This window comes from Microcebus murinus, chromosome 10 (assembly GCF_040939455.1).
Source record: "Microcebus murinus isolate Inina chromosome 10, M.murinus_Inina_mat1.0, whole genome shotgun sequence".
Taxonomy (NCBI): Eukaryota; Metazoa; Chordata; class Mammalia; order Primates; family Cheirogaleidae; genus Microcebus; species Microcebus murinus.
The window spans coordinates 59,523,092-59,542,687 of record NC_134113.1 but is presented as its reverse complement, the minus strand read 5'-3'; the positions used below and the strand labels follow the sequence as shown (position 1 = coordinate 59,542,687).

At 31.8% G+C, this 19,596-nt stretch overlaps 3 protein-coding genes across 3 annotated transcripts; 1 reads left to right on the top strand and 2 right to left on the bottom strand.

The window, feature by feature from the left end:
- Window positions 1–951: 951 nt before the first annotated feature.
- On the bottom strand, window positions 952–1,890 carry LOC105865649 (olfactory receptor 6C6-like). The gene has a single exon (XM_012754396.2). The coding sequence runs from the start codon at window positions 1,888–1,890 to the stop codon at window positions 952–954; it is 939 nt and encodes a 312-aa protein (XP_012609850.1).
- A 5,272-nt stretch (window positions 1,891–7,162) lies between these two features.
- Window positions 7,163–8,107, top strand: LOC105865841 (olfactory receptor 6C6). Its single transcript, XM_012754723.2, has one exon. The coding sequence runs from the start codon at window positions 7,163–7,165 to the stop codon at window positions 8,105–8,107; it is 945 nt and encodes a 314-aa protein (XP_012610177.2).
- A 7,729-nt stretch (window positions 8,108–15,836) lies between these two features.
- LOC105865645 (olfactory receptor 6C3-like) lies at window positions 15,837–16,775 on the bottom strand. Its single transcript, XM_076006816.1, has one exon. The coding sequence runs from the start codon at window positions 16,773–16,775 to the stop codon at window positions 15,837–15,839; it is 939 nt and encodes a 312-aa protein (XP_075862931.1).
- Window positions 16,776–19,596: the final 2,821 nt, after the last annotated feature.

Below are 19,596 nucleotides of genomic sequence, written 5' to 3'. Positions count from 1 at the left end.
TTATTGAGATTTCAGTCTGGGTCGGATGCAGATCTAGAATCACTTTATGCATACTACCTCATTTCATTTTCAAATAGCCTTATAAAATAAAGATTATTATTATGATGATATCCATTTAATAAATAGGAAAACTTAACAACAGACTTTCAGAAACTGGATCAAGTTCATATTTAAATCCTAGCTGACTGGCTCAAAAGCTACACTCCAAATTGTCATGCTTGTGATACTAGCTATTGACATTTTAGGTATGTTCTAGTACCCCAGAGGTTGTGCATGTTGTTAAACTCAAGCCAATTACATTCTTTTACTGTTTCTTTCCTGTATATCACAACTTTCACAAGAATTGTCATTTTCTGAACTGCATTTCTGACTCGCTAAAATAATTAAATGCTCATTATTATGCTCCCACAATTCTGTATATAGCTGTATCATAAAAAAATTACACAAGTTGATCTTTATTGGTTTCCTTATTTGTCTCCTCCACTTCAAGCTGGAATCTTAATGAGAAATATATATATATATATATATATATATATATATATATATATATATGTCTAGAGTAGTGGCTGGGATAGGGTAAACCTGTAATATATAGAGGTTAAATTAGCTAACTAATTACATTTAATCATATGAATTAATACATGATATGTTAATATGTAATTAAAATAGGTTGTTTGAGGGGATTTTATTTTGTCTTTTGAGGAAATTAATGCCGTGTCTTGGAGAGTAAATTAAATTTAACATTTGTGTTGAAACTTGAGGATAGGACTCTTACCATAACACAGAAAGGAGTGTTAATCATAAAGTGAAGTAGGAAAAGTAAATCATGCTGAAAGGTTTGGTTAAAATGTTATGAGAAGGTTAATTAATTCAAGGACAAATTAAGTAAAATAAAAACATGTAAAACATCTTACTTACTTTTTTCTGCAAGATTTTAAGATTAATGTTTCTTCATTTTTTGAAATAAAAAAAAATCTTTTGGAGTGTGTCCTTGAAGGCTTGTTTCACCTGCTGATTCCTTAAAGTGTAAATGAAAGGGTTTAATAAAGGGGCAACAGAGGTATAAATAACTGCTACACCTTTAGATAAAGTCACCCTTTCCTTTGCTGATGGCTTCATATAAATAAAGATACAGCTGCCATAAGTAAGGGAGACTACAATCATGTGAGAAGAACAAGTAGAAAAAGCCTTTGTTCTTTTCTGAGCAGAGGGGATTTTTAGAATGGTTTTGATAATGTATGTGTAGGAAAGAATCACTAACAACAAAGTGACAACCAGTGTTACAGCAGATAAGACAAATGAAATCAATTCTAGTAAATGAGTGTCTGTGCAAGAAATCTGCAGCAAAGGGGATGTGTCACATATGAAATGATCAATTACTTTGGAAGCACAGAATTTCAGTTTCAGTCCCAAGATCAAAGGTGGAAAGGTAATCAAAAAGCCAGCTGTCCATGAACTGAGTACCAGTTGGTAGCACACTTTGTTGCTCATAATGATCGGGTAATGTAGGGGTTTGCAGATAGCTACATAACGATCAAAAGACATGGCAGCCAGTAGATAAAATTCGGTGACTCCTAATAAGAGGAAAAAGAATAACTGAGCTGCACAACCATTGTAGGAAATGATCTTGTTTTTAGTGACTATGGTTATCAGGAATCTGGGAACACAGATTGTTGTCAATGAGATTTCCAAGAAGGAGAAATTTCGGAGGAAGAAATACATTGGAGTCTTGAGGCGGGGATCCAGTAGGGTAAGGAGGATGATAGATAAGTTGCCCATCACACTCAACATGTAGTTTAGAAAGAGAAATATAAAAATGACAATTTGCAAATGTGGGTCATCTGTCAATCCCAGCAGAATGAACTCTATCTCCTTTGACTGGTTCATCATTTCAGATTTGAGTCCTATTAAATAAACAAAGGAAAAGAGCCCCCAAAGCAGAAACAACAGGATTTTTAAAAGCTACAGACACAGGAAAAACAAGTTCAGAAATGTAAACAAGTTTAAAAGGCTTATTCAGTTTGATAAGGCAGATGATACTTAAAATTATAGCAGAGATCAACCTAAGCATCTTCTCATTGACTGTTCCATTTAAGTTAATGTTATCTTTATAACAATAGTAAATTCTTTCTTTTCTTCCCTTTTAAACTTTAAAGGTAATTTAAATTTTGGATGATCATTTCCAAATGAATTCTTAAATGTTCTAAATAGAGAGAATGTAAGTATTACTGGGAACATATTTTATGTGTATATTTAATAATGTATTGAAAAATATCTAGACAATTCTGCCAGTATTCACTTACAAGGATTATTCAAAAACCCTTAGCTCAATAAAAGACTTTTAAAATATTTTTAAAAGAACATATAAAAATATTAACAGTTACATATTTTCTCCATGATTAAAATTTTCTGGCATGTCGTTGTTTTGCAACGTAGTCTTCTCCACTGTAGTCTACTCCACCAATGTAGTCTTCTCCACTATTCCTTCATCTTATTTCCTTTATTACTTTTCTCTGATTTCAAATGCATCATTCTTCTCATAATCAATTGCATTAAACTTGTTTCCATATGATCAGAAAGTATTAAATATTACATTTACATGAAAATGGAAAAAATATGTCAATTCATGTATCAGTGGAAATTACTTGGCTTTTACTGAAGAATTGCCTTCATTATGATCTAGGTATTTACTCTAAATTACAATTGACATAATATATGCAGGACATGTTGGTATAATTTTTTCCCTATGGGAATATGGTAGAATGAAAAGTCAAATAATAAATGATAAATATTCTCATTTTTATAATGTTATAAAATATTCAATTATTTCAAAAGGAAACTTAATTATAATACTATTCTTGAGTAGCTTTCAGAGAAGAGATGCATTCTGGATATTATATGCATCTGTTTATACTTACCACTTTCACTCACACTTACTGAAATCAGAGGACCCAGATTTTATAGTTCAATTAGAATCCTCTTTCATGCCAGAGATACATATACTATTTTTTCTTAAATATTTAAACCTAGATAAACATTTTATTTTAAAAAAATTCTAATAAAAAGGTGATGCTCTAAGCACAATAAATACGTTTTGAGAAATCTCTCAGATAAAAGGAACTCAAATTTTATACAAAGAATTGCTGTTTCAAATTGCAGATTAATAACAGCTCCAGTTTTATCATTTTGCTCAGTTTTATCATTTGAAGTGACTCAAGGGAATTAGTTGAAATAAAAAGAAGGAAACAATGCCCTCTGGAGACTGGTGTTCAGGATGTATCAATTAAGTAAAATAAAGAAAACAAAACAAAACAAAGAAAGAAGTAAATTAAAACCATTGTGAATTGCTTTGACTGCAAAACTGAAGGGACATTCTCCCCCTCAAAAGACATTAGAAATGATTTAAATTCCATACAAAATGCCAACAAGAACTTCAGATATTGCAATGCCCTGGAAAAATTCTACTGGTAAGAGGGTTCACCCCAAATAGGAAACTTTCTTTTTCTTCCATTGCAAAATATATTAGGATTTCATTAATTTGATTGTTACTCACTCCTAAATTGGGGAGGTTTCAGTATTTATATGCTTCCCATTTATTTTTATTTTGAAACAATAAAACCTAAAGAAAAATTATAAAAATACAAGAAACTTGTATTCCTGAGCAATTTGAAAAGCCCCATCTCCTGCTTAATACACTAATGCATTTGTACTACAAAAAAGAATGTTCTACTACAAAACCGCAATGCAGCCATCAATATCAAAACATTTATATATGACTGATATTAAATATGACATGATCTTATATATAGAAGATCCTAAACACTCTTCCCTCCTCGATAAAAAACCTGTTAGACTAATAACAAGATACAAAATCAATGTACAAAATTCAGTTGCATTTTGTACACTAAAAATAAGCATTCTAAAAAGGGAAGGAATTAAATAATTCTATTACAATAGCTTCACAAAAATAATAAAATACTTAGGAATAAATTTAACTAAGGAGTTAATCTTGTTAACTAAAAAGTATGAAACATTGACAAATGAAATTTAAGACGACACAAATAATTGGAGAGATATCCCATGTTCATGGATTAGAATATGTAATATTGTTAAAATATCCATACTAACTCAAACTAATTAACAAATTCAAAGCAAACTCTATCAAAATTACAATGACATTTTTTACATAAATAGTCCATATTTCTTGCAGCATTATTCATACTACTCATGTCCAAAGACAACTATACATAGATAGATAGATAGACATATACATACATGTGTGTATACATATGTTTCTATATATGTATCTGTGTATGTGTGTATCCACATGTGGTTGGTAGCTATCTTATGTGTTATTGGGCAGTGCAGACCTAAGTAGTCTTCTAAATAGTCTGTTAGAATAGAAAGAGGCAAGTGATATCCAAATAATTTTAATGGAATGATGATTGAGGTTGAATTTAAGGATGAAGTTCGCCTTTTTCTAGTACATATGTTGATGAACTTTCCCAAACATATGTAGTCATACAACCACCACCACAATCAAGGCATAAAACGTTCTTATCATCCTAAAATGTTCCCTCATGACACTTCTGTAGCAATACCTTCTTCTCACCCTCTGTCCCTGGAACCACAGATGAGTTTTCTTTCTGTCCCTATAGTTCAGTCTTTTCCAGAATTGTATAAATGGAATCATATACCATTTTTGTGTGATTACAAACCATTTTGTATAAGCTTCTTTCACTTAGCATATTGTTTTTAAGATTAATTTGTGTTTTTTATTTATCATTAGTTTATTCCATTTATGTGTAAAACCAGCTTGGGAATTTCCAGTGTTGCCCCAGAAAGTGAACTGCTGATGTTTCTGTTAAATATTTCACTGATTTTTCTAAATCACTTGTAATACTCCTCTGGGATACTTTCTCTTCGGCTTTTATTTACAGTGGTGTATTTTATTGCCAACAATTAGTGCTTTTGTAACTTTGATCCCCAGAGAAAATTTTATTTTATTTCTATAGATTCTCTTGAGTCTGTAGTAAGTAGACAGTGATAAAACGGTAGCATTTTATAAGTGTACAGTTGGCGACATAATATTTCTTTCTTGGAAGAGTTGTTTATCTTTCATCAGATGATTTCCTTATTTTAGTTTTCATTTTCCAATTTTTATCTTATTTCATTTTAAAGAACATATATCTACTTTGAGGTTTTGAGTGATGGCAATCTCAAATGTAAGAATAAAATTTTACAAACTTCAACTTATTGGGAATAAAGATGGATGTACATTGAAATTATTAATACCTGAGTCCCAAGTTTCATAGTGAGTATGAATTTGAGGAAATATTGAAATTCTTTACCGAAATACAATATGTACAAATTGCCTCTCTCCACAAACATTATTGGTAACAAATCTCCCCATTGCACAATAAAATAAGGTCATAAAAATGAGTAAAATTGTTATTAATTATGTTAGCATACATCTCTTCCATGAACACAGAGGGAAATGAATAATAGATCCAAAAAGGTAAGTCAACTATATTTTAAACTTAACTCTAAATCAGAAATTAAGGCAAGTGCACAGTAAGTCCAATTCAGGGTGTTAAATTTGACTACTGAGGTTTCATATTTTACAAACCTTTTTTAATGGGTAAATAATTTTATGGTTATGTACTAATAGATGCTGTGACCTAGTCTATGCATATGATGTTGCATCTATGCTTTATTTTTCTGATTGTCTTTGTGAATTATGTATTTCTCTGGGTGAAGCGATATGGAAAAAATACTGAGCAACTCTTTTCTAGAATTTGAGATAACATAGTTCTAGAGCAGTTTTTTAGACCCACATGGTATAGAAATTGTTTGACTAATTCCTAGAAAACTTTTCAAATCAGAAGTAGAGCAAAAATGGGAGTATTAGAGATAACAAGGGCACAAATACTTATTTTTTACAATAAAGCTTGTGACCACTTAGCAGCTGAAGCCTGCAAGTCTACAGTTGTCATTTAAAAATATTAAATCTAGTCACTAATATCTGTTATAGAAAATTACATTATGCTTGCAAAATATTAGTGCTATTTTTATGCAAATGAGCTTAATAAAGTAATACATGGAAAGTATAGCAATATTAATAAGATAAATGCAAAAATAGGCAACAAAGAGAGTTCTTTAGCAATCTATTTCATTTAAAAGTTTACACATAATGCATAAAGTGAAGTAGACAGACATATTTACTATAACAAGGGGATAGTAAACATGGAACTAAATAGAATTCTTATATGCAAAAAGGAAAGGAAGTAATATTTTTTCTGGGATAGTCAATATAAAGAATATTAAAGAAACAAAGCAAAATATTAATATATTAATACAATTAATGATACAGAGCCAAAATTATGTGGCCACATTTCAAAAAGTCTAATTGAAAAGAACACACAATATTTTCAATTAAAATTTATAACTTTTTTGTGTTTGTCATGCTTCAATTTGTTTTATTTGTCTTACATGCTGGTTAATTACTGTCCAATACTGAATATCGGAAAGCCAATCAAGAAAATTAATAATAATAATGGTATACTATCAGTACAAAGAAAACTTCAAAACAACTGAAACTTGAATCTCTAACTACTTATTGGAAATCAATACTGCCTTAGTCAGTGACCAGCACAGGAATTATAATATAACTCTAAATCCTGGTTTTGAAATATTATCCTGATACTCAGTTAAAGAGATAAACCAGCTTAGTGCAATTTGCACAGGTATGAAAAAAATAATAGAAAAATAAATTTTAAGTAATTAATATGATTTTATTTAAACTATACATATGGAGTTCACCTAGCAGTGATAAGCTCAAATGTATATTAGCCAAATATACATACGTTATTCTAGTTGTAGGGGGAAATTTGTGAGGAATGTTATAAAGAGAACTAATAGATTAGAAGGAATTTTGAATTAACCTATGGCATGTAACTATTTGTCATCTGCAATTTCATTGTATTTTTCCTATTTATTTATTTATTTCCTAAGCCTTTTGGAGAAGAGATCACCTACAATTTTAGATTGGAGAAATCATTTGCGTATGAGTGGGTTTTAAAATCTATTTCTTTTTCTGCTTTGGGAAACTAATTTTGTTTTTATTTCCCTGTGTAGATTTGATAAAGCTCACAAAAAAGAAATGAAGAACCTAACAAGGGAAATAGAGTTCATTCTGGTGGGATTGACAGATGATCCCCAATTGCAAATTGTGATTTTCCTGTTTCTGTTTCTCAACTACATGCTGAGCCTTATGGGGAACTTAATCATTATCTTCCTTACCCTGCTAGATCCTCGTCTCAAGACTCCAATGTATTTCTTCCTCCGTAATTTCTCCTTTTTGGAAATCATATTTACAACAGTGTGTATTCCCAGATTCTTGATAACCATTGTGACTAGAGACAAAACCATTTCCTATAATAATTGTGCAGCTCAATTATTCTTTATCCTTTTACTGGGAGTTACTGAGTTTTACCTCCTGGCTGCCATGTCCTATGACCGCTATGTTGCTATCTGCAAACCACTGCATTACCCAATCATTATGAGCAGCAAAGTATGCTATCAACTTGTACTTAGCTCTTGGGTAACTGGATTCCTAATTATCTTTCCCCCATTAGTCATGGGACTCAAGCTGGATTTCTGTGGTTCCAAAATAATTGATCACTTTATGTGTGAAACTTCTCCTATCCTGCAGATCTCTTGCACAGATACACATGTCCTAGAATTGATGTCTTTCATCTTAGCTGTGGTGACACTTGTGGTCACATTGATATTAGTGATTCTCTCTTACACTTGCATCATTAGGACCATTCTGAAATTCCCTTCTGCACAACAAAGGACCAAAGCTTTTTCAACCTGTACTTCCCACATGATCGTTGTCTCCATGACTTATGGTAGCTGTATCTTTATGTATATTAAACCATCTGCAAAAGAAAGAGTGACTGTGTCCAAAGGTGTAGCTTTGCTGTATACCTCAATTGCCCCTTTATTAAATCCCTTCATTTATACTCTAAGGAACCAGCAGGTGAAAGAAGTCTTCTGGGATGTATTACAGAAGAATTTGTGTTTCTCAAAAAAAATGTTTTAAGAATATATGAATTACATCCTTACCATAAAAACTGGAAAAACATCTTTCATGTATTTATTTTAATCACGTTTTTCTACCTCATCAGCTATCTTATGTAAGAGATTATCTTGAAGAATTTTCTAATTCAGTTCTACCCTTACATTCTATTCTTTCTTATGAAACATTTCACACTGCTACAATAACTTCCTTCAATTCCTTAATCCAAATTTAAAATAACATCTCTTTATGGCATATCAGTTTCCAGAAACCATGACTTTGAATAAAATGTGTCTTGTGTAACTTACTTTATGTAATTTGTTAATGAAGTCACTTTATGTATATTTTACAACTATCTTATTCGGAACTTTATGAGGGGTCTAATCCTTTTAAAAAACTTTCATTGCTTAATGAATATAAACAGATAAACCACATATAGTCATGCATTACTTAATTATGGGAATAATTATGAGAAATGCATCATTATGCAATTTCACTGTGCAAACATCATAGACTGTACTTACACAAACTTAGATGGTATAGCCTATGATACACTTAGGCTAAATGGTAAAGCCCCCTGCTCTTAGGCCAAAAACCTGTACAGAAATATTACTGTACTAAATACTATAAGCAATTGTAACGCAATTGTAAACATTTGTATATGTAAAAATATCTAAACATAAAAGATACAGTAAAAATATGGCATTATAATTGTATGGGACCAACTTATTTATTTATTTATTTATTTATTTATTTATTTATTTATTTATTTATTTATTCTCTTTTCAATGATTTTTTTATTCCAGAATATTACACATGTACAAATGTTTAGGTTACGTATATTGCCTTTGCCCTGCCCAAGTCAGAGCTACAGGTGTGTCCATCCCCCAGACAGTGTGTACCACACCCATTAGGTATGAATATATCCATCCCCTCCTTCCCCTGCCAACCTGTCTGACTCCTGATGAATATGTGCATATCAGTGTTGATCAGTTAGTACTAATTTGATGGTGAGTATATGTGATGGTTGTTTTTCCATTCTTGTGATACCTCACTTAGAACAATGGGCTCCAGCTCTATCCAGGATAATACAAGAGGTGTTAGTTTACCATTGTTTTTGTGGCTGAGTTACTCCATGGTATATATATACCACGCTTTATTAGTCCACTCATGTATTGATGGACATTTGGGTTGTTTCCACATCTTTGTAATTGTGAATTGTGCTGCTATAAACATTCTAGTGCAATATAAAATGTCTTTTTCCCTTTGGGTAGATGCCCAGTAGTGTGATTTTTGGATCAAATGGTAGTTATACTTCTTTGAGGTATCTTCATATTACTTTCCATAGAGGTTGTATTTGCAGTCCCACCAGCAGTGTAGGAGTGTTCCTATCTCTCCACCACACCAACATTTGTTTTGGGACTTTTTGATAAAAGCCATTCTTATTGGAGTTAAATGATATCTCATTGTGGTTTTGATTTGCATTTCCCTAATGATTAGAAGTGTTGAGCATTTTTACATATGTTTGTTGGCCATTACTCTGTCTTCTTTTGAAAAGTTTCTGTTCATGTTCTCTGCTCACTTTTTAATGGGACTATTTGATTTTTTTTTGTTTTTTTTTGCTGATTTTCATGAGTTCTATATAGATCCTAGTTATCAGCCTTCTATCAGATATACAGCATGCAAATATTTTTCCCATTCTGTACGTAGTCTATTTGCCCTACTGATAGTTTCTTTGGCTGTGCAGGAGCTTTTTAATTTGATCAGGTTCCATTTATTTATTTTTGTTGATGCTGTGATTGCTTTTGGGGTCTTCTTCACAAATTGTTTGCCTAGGCTGATGTCTGTAAGAGTTTTTCCAATACTTTCTTCTAGAATTCTTATGGCTTCATACTTTAGGTGTAAGTCTGTTATCCATTGTGAGTTGACTTTTGTGAAAGGTGCGGATCCTGTTGTAGTCTTCTACATGTGGCTATCCAATTTTCTCAGCACCATTTTTGAATAGTGATCCTTTTCCCCAGTGTATGTTTTTGTCTGCTTTGTCAAAGATCAGATGGCTATTTGAGGATGATTTTATATCTGGGTTCTCTGTTCTGTTCCATTGGTCTATGTCTCTTTTCTTGTACCAGTACCATTCAGTTTTGCCTACTATAGCTTTGTAGTATAGCTTGAAGTTGTAGATATAGCTTGAAGTTGTAGATGCCTCCTAATTTGTTCTTTTTGCTTAAGGTTGCTTTAGCTATCCTGAGGTCTTCTCTGGTTCCATACAAAGCATAGAATTATTTCTTCTAGATCTGCAAAAAATGATGTTGATATTTTAGTAGGGATTGCAATGAATCTGTAGATCACTTTGGGTTGTTTAGATATTTTAACAATGTTGATTCTGAGCATGATATAGTTTTTTCACCTGTTTATATCATCTGCTATTTCCTTCCTTAGTGTTTCATTGTTCTTCCTGTAGAGGTCTGTCACCTCTTTAGTTAAATATATTCCTAGGTATTTTATTTTCTTTGTTGCTATTGTGAAGGGTATTGAGTCTTTGATTTGGTTCTCAGTTTGACTGTTGTTGGCATATAGGAATGCTACTGATTTGCATACTTTGATTTTGTAACCTGAGACTTTGCTGAACTTATTTATCAATTCAATAGCCTCTTGGCAGAATCTTTGGGGTTTTCTAAATATTAGATCCTATCATAAGCAAAGAGATCTCTTCTGCCCCCATTTGGATGCCCTTGATTTTCTTCTCTTGTTGTGATTTATATATTAATAGATGGTTCTGAAAAACAAGGAGTCCTAGAAAACCCAAATATAAAAAGTTGTTCAAACAAGATGACAGAGTAGAACAATTCTAATTTAAAGGCAGAAGATATTAATAATGTAAATAGGAAGTAAACATTTTGAGACTTCCATTCATTGTTGATTAATTTAAAAATATTTTATTGAATGACTACACTACATTAAATTCTTTGTTAGGGAATAATGAACAAAATGTTCATTTTGCTTGAACAATGCTCATAGTCCATTAGTAGAGATAGTCAAGAAAAATAAAGTTTCAGTACATTGTGTAAATTGCTGTCATATGAGCAAGCATACCGAACCCTTCCAAGATGCTTATGTGATACTATGTGACTAAAAATTTAGCAATGAAGGTCCAATATAGACCTTCCAATAGAGATGAAGAAAAAAGGCAACTTGGGCTTGGGAACTTTGGTACAAGCAACCTGATTTCAGAGAGAGATATAAAGCATGATGAATACTAAAGAGCTTTAAATATTTAAGGATAAAAAGATTTACTGTGTCTCAAAGCAGACTGATGGAGAGTGACTAAGTAATATCTATGAGTGAGATAATGAATTATGAATTGTGAATTATGTATTTTATAGCTATGGCTGAGGTTGGTGGTGTAGGTAATTCAGCGTTTAATTAAAAAATGACAGAATATTTCCCATAGACATGAAGGAAAATAGAATACACTTAATGTGCACTATAGTTATGTTTAATTCTGAAATTCCAAATTTCACTTGTATATATTGTTTTACTAATTTTATTTTATTTTATCATATAATGGGGGTACAAATATTATTAGGGTTACCTATATTGCCCCTGCCATTCCTCCCCCCACCCCCTGCCTTACTAAAACATCAAGTGTGTCCTACCCCCAGGTGGTGTGCATCGCACCTATTTTGTAAGTATAAATTCTTCCCCTCCTCCCCTCTCCCATCTGCCTACCACCCAATAAAAGTTTGTTTTTTCTTTTTTTGGCCTTTGGGTTACATTGTATATCTTTGCCTTTCCCTAGGAAGGGTTAGAGGTATTCCTTATCCCCCCCAATGCTCGCCACAACCCTAAGATGTGTATCTCCCCCTCCCCCAAACCCTGGTGGGCACTATCACCATTTGAGGACCATAGTTTTAATCAGTCAGTACCAATTTGATGGAGAGTAGATGTGGATCCCACTTTCTTGATCTTGTGTCACCTCACTTTGGATAATAGGCTAAGCTTAATGTTGGATAGCATAAGCTGCTAGCTCACTGTCATTTCTTAGAATTGAGTAGTATTCCATAGAAGCTGTCTCCATTCTTGCCGCTTATCTTCACTTGTATATTTTTATTTTGCAAGGTTTCTACTTTCCACAAAAAGTTGGTACAATAGCTTAATTGCTGGGTTATAGACCTCACTTAAATCACTATTTTGATATGTATACATATTGATGATATGTGATTATTTCCTATAACTCTCTATGCCTCATTCTTTAGAAGGAGAAAAAATACTCACTTAAAGGAACTGTTAAAACCTCAGAGAAACAGATAAAATATTTAACATAGTTTAAGACATAATATTCACATATGAAAAGTATTTGTTTTATAGCATATTTTGCTTTGCATAGTAAATTGAATCAATAAAATTAGCTCTTCCCTAAAAAGCATGAAAAGGTAGTAATTGCTATTTTTTCTTTCTATTTATTTTTCATAATTCACCATATACCTCTTCCCTCACTTTTATAGCTCTGTGTTATTTGCAATTATGATTATCTTTGCCGAAAATATCCATCTAATTGCATTTACTATATTAACTGGAAATTCTTCCTGTTTAATTCAGATCTTGTGAGCAACCCCATATTTTACATTGAAATGACATTTGGTATATGCTTTTATAAAAAAATTAATTCTGTATGTAGATGTATACCTTTTTAACTGTCATATGAAGTTCCATATAATGAAAATGATACTATTCTCTTAGCCCAAATTGCTAACACATACTTGCAACCTAGTTGCTTTAAAAAAATTTTTTTAGACTAATATATGATTGAATTGTCATGATTATATAAAAATTATAAAGAGTTTATACCTGGATGATTCTTATCATATTTATAGAAAACTACAAATATCCACATATAGATATTGAGTTAAAAACAGTATATACATAATCACTTATTTTATTACTTTCCAGATAATATCTTAAAATGTTCAATATGTATAATAGTAATTGTTTTGATTTTCCTGTTCATTTTGTGCATGGACTTGAATTGAGAAATAAACCCAGTGTTTCTGGGACGTAAAATAAAAATACTTGAAACAGTTTGGCATCTTCTAGAAATCTAGGATGTGTTTGGAAACATAACTTCTTTCAAACAGACTCGGGAGAGTAATAGATATGGAGTGGTGACATGGGAAAGTGACTCCCAATGCTGGGAATCACTTGAAGTCTTAGTGAGTCTGTGGCTTCATGCAAGAAAGAATTCAGGAGCAAGCCAACAGTATAAAGGGAAAGCAAGTTTTATTCAGAAAGTATAGAAACTCTACTACTGCCCAAACAGGGTACAGGCTAGTTTTCCCAGTGGAGGACTAAAGAAACAGGCCCCATAGTTCCTTTAGCCCCTCTATTTAAGCAAAGGCTTAATTATATGCTAAACAAGGGGAGAAATATTCACATTATTATAAGCTAATCAAGGGGAGGAATATTGACATTATTTCTTGGAAAGGGGCAGTGTTTTCCTGGAATTAGGGTGACACCCTCTTTTGACTAAATATGGTCAAATGGTAAGTGCAATGGCATCAGGTTCATGATGGAAGTGGGTTTCCTTAGAAATGTTTATGGTAATAATAGTATAATAAAGCTATAAGGGCCCGACGCAGTGGCTCACACTTATAATTCTAGCACTCTGGGAGGCCAAGGCAGGAGGACTGCTTGAGCTCAGGAGTTCGAGACCAGCCTGAGCAAGAATGAGACCCCATCTCTACTATAAATAGACATAAATTAGCCAAATGACTAAAAATATAAAAAATTAGCTGGGCACAGTGGTATGTGCCTGTAGTCCCAGCTACCCAGGAGGCTGAGGCAGGAGGATTGCTTGAGCCCAGGAGTTTGAGGTTGCTGTCAGGCTGACACCATGCCACTCTAACCCAGGAAAGAGAGCAAGACTTTGTCTCAATAAATAAATAAACAAACAAACAAATAAAGCTATAAGGTCAAGAAGTGGTAGATTTCTCCGCCATCTTGGTTCTAACCAGTTGGAACTAGTCCTATAACCATGCTGTTTTGATCAGGGTAACTGGAAACTTCGTTTAGAGACTTCCTGGCTCAGTCAGACAATGCCTGCACAGTTAAGCAATGCCTAAAGAAATGACTGAAGCATTGCCTGGCAGTTCCCTGTCTCAGTGGTATTAATATATGGATCAAAGTGAGTAGAAGAACAATCCATGATTCATCATACAGATTGGAGGCAGAAAGTGATACTGGGGAGAATTTTGTGTCTCTTTGAAGATCATCATAACTTTATCTCTAGTAACTCTTTTAATTAAGAAATAATGTGATTTTTTTATGACATGCAAGATTATCAAGAAAGACATAAGAGTATAAGTAAGAGTGAAAATTAAAGTGATAGCCAAAGCTATCACATTTTATTCAATGCGTGTGTGATTTTTAGGGCTAAAAAACCCTACATTTAGCAATTATTGTGAAATTGACCATTATGCTACTAAGAGAAAAGGCAGGACAACTGACATTCTATACCTTTGTCAACGATAATATTACCTGGTTTAAACGCTGTTTAGATTCCATTTGTTGGATTTATTAAATTAAATTTTAATTAGGTATTATTTATTCTCCTCAATAGAATTTGAGAAAAATTTAAGGCAAGAACCATATTTTTAATCACTGCATCCTCAACACCGGCATAAGATAATTATTAATAAGTATAATAGGAATGAGTTAATAATACATTAGAAGGTCCTTTAACAGTGCTAGTATTTAATATAAATTTCTATTAATAAATTATTACAAATGAATGAGTGAATAATACTCACTAAGCAGTTTAATACAATAAATTTTGCTTATGATTTGCCTAATAAAAGTACAGTATGTAGAATATTATGATAGGAGATGTTATTTCTTTTCTCTTCTTCCAAATACCCTAAAGGTATTTATGGACTCTCAGATTAAATTTTAGTTCTTCACAAAGCTAAACTCTGAACAGCTTATCAAAATTTCATGTATTTTCCTCGATATTTTTTACAATTTCTCTTCTCTATGTTTTTCTTTTAATTTTTAGAGTTATTTAATATACCTCAAGAAAAATACCTCTGACTCAAAAAGGATAATAATTATTGATACCTCATAAAGTTGTTGGCAAAATTAAATGAGACAATACATAGAATATTATTAGAATATATCTGCAATATAGTCATTGCTGAAAATCTTCATTTTCTGTTCTCCTATTATTGCTTCTCATTATTACCGTAATTAATATTATTAGTATAATAATTTGAATACATATGATTTTTCTGACATTTTCAAATATTTAAGTGGATATTTACATTTTTCCCACCCACTAGTGATTGTGGTTATTTGATTTCACAGAAATGCAAAATACAATCGAATTTCCTAAAAACATTCTATACATTTCTATCAACTGGTAAGAATGAAATGTTCCAAAGTCCGTATCTAGCTGACACTCTCTCCATCAAGCTAAATGCCCTATGTCTCTTCCAAAGCAAACCACTCTTATTCAAAATCATAATCATTAACCATTTTTCACTTCATCCAAATACATGTGAATAAAACATTTTAATGTTCAGAAAACTATGACAAAATATTCAACTTTATCAAATTTATTGATTGCAATGTGGAAAACATTTTAATATGAAAATGGAAAAAAAACCACTCATATATAATTATACTGAAGCAAAGAGACTTTTGAGAGAGTATGCACAATAGAAAACATTAACAAAAACTTTATTCTTTTAGCATGCTTTCATTTACTAGAGAAAAACATAACCTTTTGGATGGTGTCCTTAAAGGCTTGCTTTACTTGCTGGTTTCGCAGGGTGTATATAAATGGATTCATCATGGGAGCAACAGAAGTATTGAGAATAGCTACTCCTTTGATCAAGGATGCTTTTTCTTTTGCAGAGGGATTAGCATACATGAATATGCAGCTTCCATAAGAAATGGAAATGACAATCATGTGAGAGGAGCATGTAGAAAATGCCTTTTTCCTCTGAGTAGCAGAAGGAAGTCTCAAAATTGTCCTGATGATGAACATGTAGGATAGAATGATTAATGCCAAAGTGAAAAGCAGAATCACTATTGCAGAGTAAAAGCCAATCACTTCTAGGAGCCATGTGTCTGAGCAGGATAATTGTAACAGGGGAAAGTAGTCACAGGTAAAGTGATTGATGACATTGGAGCCACAGTAATCTAACTGGAGAAAAAGAATAACTAGTGGAAAGATATTTAAGAATCCTGCCAACCAAGCACAAAAGACAAGCAATATGCAGACTCTCTTGTTCATGATGGTTGTGTAGTGCAGGGGTTTGCAGATGGCTACGTAACGATCATAGGACATAGCAGTTAGAAGGTAAAATTCGGTTATCCCCATGAAGATGAAGAAAAACAACTGAGCTGTACAATTATTGTAGGAAATAGTTTTGTCTCTGGTGATAATTGAGCCCAGAAATCTAGGGATACAGACAGTTGTAAAGGTTACTTCTAATACAGAAAAGTTCCTGAGGAAGAAATACATAGGAGTCTGTAGATGGGAGTCCACCAAGGTGAGAGTGATGATGGTCAAGTTTCCAGTGATGCTTAATATATACATGATAATTAAAAAGAGAAAAATCACAATCTGAAGCTCCGGGTCATCTGACAGCCCTAGAAGAATGAATTCTGTGGGTACTGTGTGGTTTTTCATTGCTGATCTTTATTTTTCCCCTCTGAAAAAAGAAAATGTATGTTCCCTCCTATAGAATTATAAACAAAAAATAAAACACTGTTGAGGATAGTATATAACATTTTCAGTGTCTATAATTATGAATAATCTATGAAATATTTTTAAAAAAACTCACGTGCTTTCCATCAGCATCTCTCTTCAATTCCCATTCTACCTTTAATTCAAGTAAAAAATATTATCTGATGTTAAAAACCAATCTCTCCTCATTGAAAATATACTATTACAGGCCATGGATAAAAATTTTTGGTATTAGCATTTAAACAGAAGCTTGTTCGTTTAATGTTTCTTCAAAATTGAGCTTCTAGTTGTTGTTAAAAATATTTAAAAACATGAAAGCATTCTAATTGATTTTTTGCCTTTCCTCAATGTTATAAAAAAGAACCTGTAATGTAGCATAATCTAAATACAGAATTTGAAAATTTACAGAGGTTATTTAGGCCTACCTTAAAACGTGATATTTTGAGAAACTGGGTCTCACAAAGTTTAGGAAACTTTCACGAGGTTAAACAACCGATCACTATAGTTATCATCTCTTTTGAAAATACATGTTATCCATGGCTATGTTTTGTTGGCTTTCTCTTCTGAGGGGTTCCATTGATGTTATTATCCTCCATGCCTCATTTTTCCCCTTTTCTAGCAAAAAAGCCAGAACAAGAAAGGGAAACTTCCATTGCTAAAACAAATCATTGTGTAGAAACATTTGAATTCATGCAAAGTGACATTCACCTTTTGTATTTGTGATATTGCTATGGCAAATGAACAAGTAGATTGTTGAAATAACATTTACTGTGAATAACATTTTCTTAGTAATAAACAATTATTTAATTTTTAAAATTATAAGAGTTGTAAGTCCACAATCATGTGCAAATACTATTTTCAAACATATAAAGTAGAATAATATGTATTACATTTAAGAGTAATCAAGTTACTTACTTCCTGGTTCTTCTTGATAATTTAGTCTGAAATTCTACCATCTAACTTTCTTAAATAGTCATATAATTTCAGAGCTGGCAAATCGATTTGGCAATTTACTTATTTATTTTTTTGTACTCTCAAAACAAATGTGGTGATTTAACTTTTTCATGGCTTTCAGAAGTTATAGCTCTTCTTGTTTCTATAATATCTGACCCACAATATCCTTAATTCATGATTTTATAAAACGTTGAAACATTTTATTATATTACAATTAATTCTTGCTTTCCCTCTCTCATACAAGATCCATTTATAAACACAGTTATAACCAGATTAACTAGTAAAGTACTCTTCCATTTTCCTCTTTCCATGTAATAAACACTTGTTAAAACTTGCATTTGTAACCCTATGATCATATATCCTTAAAATCTAAGTAGTGTTTCTCTTCGCCTTCAGAGAATGTTATGTTTTCCTGCAAATGCTAACGTGAACAATGGAAAATAAGAAATGTCCCTCTCTATGCATGTTATATAAATGGAATTGGACTTATTTTATCTGTCTTTCTTGTTGGCTCATGGGAATTTATTAAGTGAACAGAAAGTGCCAAGGTGAGGCATCATTAAAAGATAAAGATAAATCATTAATATTGGTCTTTTTTATATATATTGATAAGAAAGTGTAAAAACATAATTATTGATGTAAATGAGGCATACAGACAACATTTGATACAGGGTATATGAAAGTTTGATTTAGAATTTGATTCTTCCATATTGTACGAGTCCATATTTTTCTCTTAGAAATTCTGGACCTATCTTCAGGAGAATTGGCATGCTTATATCCTTTAAATTTTGGCAACTCAGAAAAGAGTTAGTAAAGAGATAGTAGAAAATACTGTTTTGGATTTCTAGTGCTACTTAATAGTCTTCTGAAATGGACAGTATTAAGAACCTATGAAGAGTTTTATGCCCTGAATTGCTTCTTTGAACTTAGGGTAACCCTTTCCATGCCACATGACTAATGTCATAGCAATATTTGCTAAAAATTGCATCTATTGCCTTTTGACCTCTTCCTGTCACCGTATCATTCACTTTTGTTAAATCTCTGTTTATAGTTGTTTACATGATATCTTCTCATTGACAAAATATGTATGAACCAAAAAAATAAATATTTGAAAATCTGGGATTGAATATTTTTAGCATATTCATTTCTAAATATTCTGCATTGAAAGATGCAAGTTTCACGAGTAGAAAAATATACACTCATATACTATATATACATATATGTAGTACAAATTTGATATTTAATATTTTCTCCTTATTTTCTTCAAAGGTATAAATATGGACATATGGCATGTAGCATTTAATCCCAGAGGAGCTGGTCATTAATAGAATTGAAATTTGAGAATATTTGAAAAAGGAAAAGAAAGAAAGCAGGAAATAATGAATAAATGACTAGTTAATACATAATACAGAGGTACTGAGATGTGTTGAGTTTATAATTGATACATTTTGAGATAAGCATTGAAATTATACAGTCAACATATTTATGTAGAAATGGTGAAAAGTATCGGGTACTTATGAAAATTATATTCATTTACTTTTGTTTTTTTATCAAAATAGTGATAATTTTCATATTTTTTTCATAAATTCTTTAACAGAAAAACATATAGCAATTATATTTTTTGAGATTTATGGCTGCAAAGCATTGACTAAACATTTAACTTATTTCATTTTTCCAAACAGACAACAAAAATCTATGAGGCAACTCATATTCATATAAAGAGCTAGATGAGGAAAAAATAAGTTTCCTTATCTCCATCATTATAGGTGTATTTGTGAGCAATGTACTCTTTTTTTCTTTAATTTTTTTT

Excerpts from the sequence above, each read along its gene's own strand:
- LOC105865645 (XM_076006816.1), bottom strand. The coding sequence starts at position 16,775 with ATGAAAAACCACACAGTACCCACAGAATTCATTCTTCTAGGGCTGTCA.
- LOC105865841 (XM_012754723.2), top strand. The coding sequence starts at position 7,163 with ATGAAGAACCTAACAAGGGAAATAGAGTTCATTCTGGTGGGATTGACA.
- LOC105865649 (XM_012754396.2), bottom strand. The coding sequence starts at position 1,890 with ATGATGAACCAGTCAAAGGAGATAGAGTTCATTCTGCTGGGATTGACA.